The sequence below is a fragment of the Nestor notabilis genome, unplaced genomic scaffold (genome assembly GCF_000696875.1).
Source record: "Nestor notabilis isolate BGI_N333 unplaced genomic scaffold, ASM69687v1 scaffold26828, whole genome shotgun sequence".
NCBI lineage: Eukaryota > Metazoa > Chordata > Aves > Psittaciformes > Psittacidae > Nestor > Nestor notabilis.
The window spans coordinates 1-355 of NW_009940986.1; the positions used below are offsets into that span (position 1 = coordinate 1).

A 355-nucleotide genomic window follows, 5' to 3' on the forward strand; every position below is an offset into this window, starting at 1 on the left:
ACCTGATGCTGCTGCGCCTGGAGCCCCCCCTCAGCACCTCCGCCGCCGTCCAAGCCTTCGTCCTGCCCCAGGCGCCCGCGGCCACCGGCACCAACTGCACCGTCATGGGCTGGGGAACCACCACCAGCCCCCAGGGTAGGGCCAGGGCCTGGAGGCACCGGGATGGGGTTGGCTGGGGGCATCTCCAAGGGGTTGGAGACCTCCATCTCCATTGGGTTCCCTGGTGCCATCTCCATGGGGTTGGAGGCACCGGGATGGGGTTGGCTGGGGGCATCTCCGAGGGGTTGGAGACCTCCATCTCCATTGGGTTCCCTGGTGGCACCTCCATGGGGTTGGCGGCATCTCCTTTGGGCCC

General features: G+C 68.5%; 1 protein-coding gene across 1 annotated transcript in view; it reads left to right on the forward strand.

Annotated features, from left to right (window-relative positions):
* Positions 1-54: 54 nt before the first annotated feature.
* The window catches only part of LOC104410480 (kallikrein-13-like), a gene marked incomplete at its 5' end in the record, with an annotated part of 1,070 nt that continues 769 nt past the window's right edge, over positions 55-355 (forward strand). Inside the window, one exon of the mRNA XM_010020649.1 lies at positions 55-135. Coding sequence (XP_010018951.1) covers positions 55-135 — 81 coding nt within the window. The remainder of the gene's footprint in view (positions 136-355) is intronic.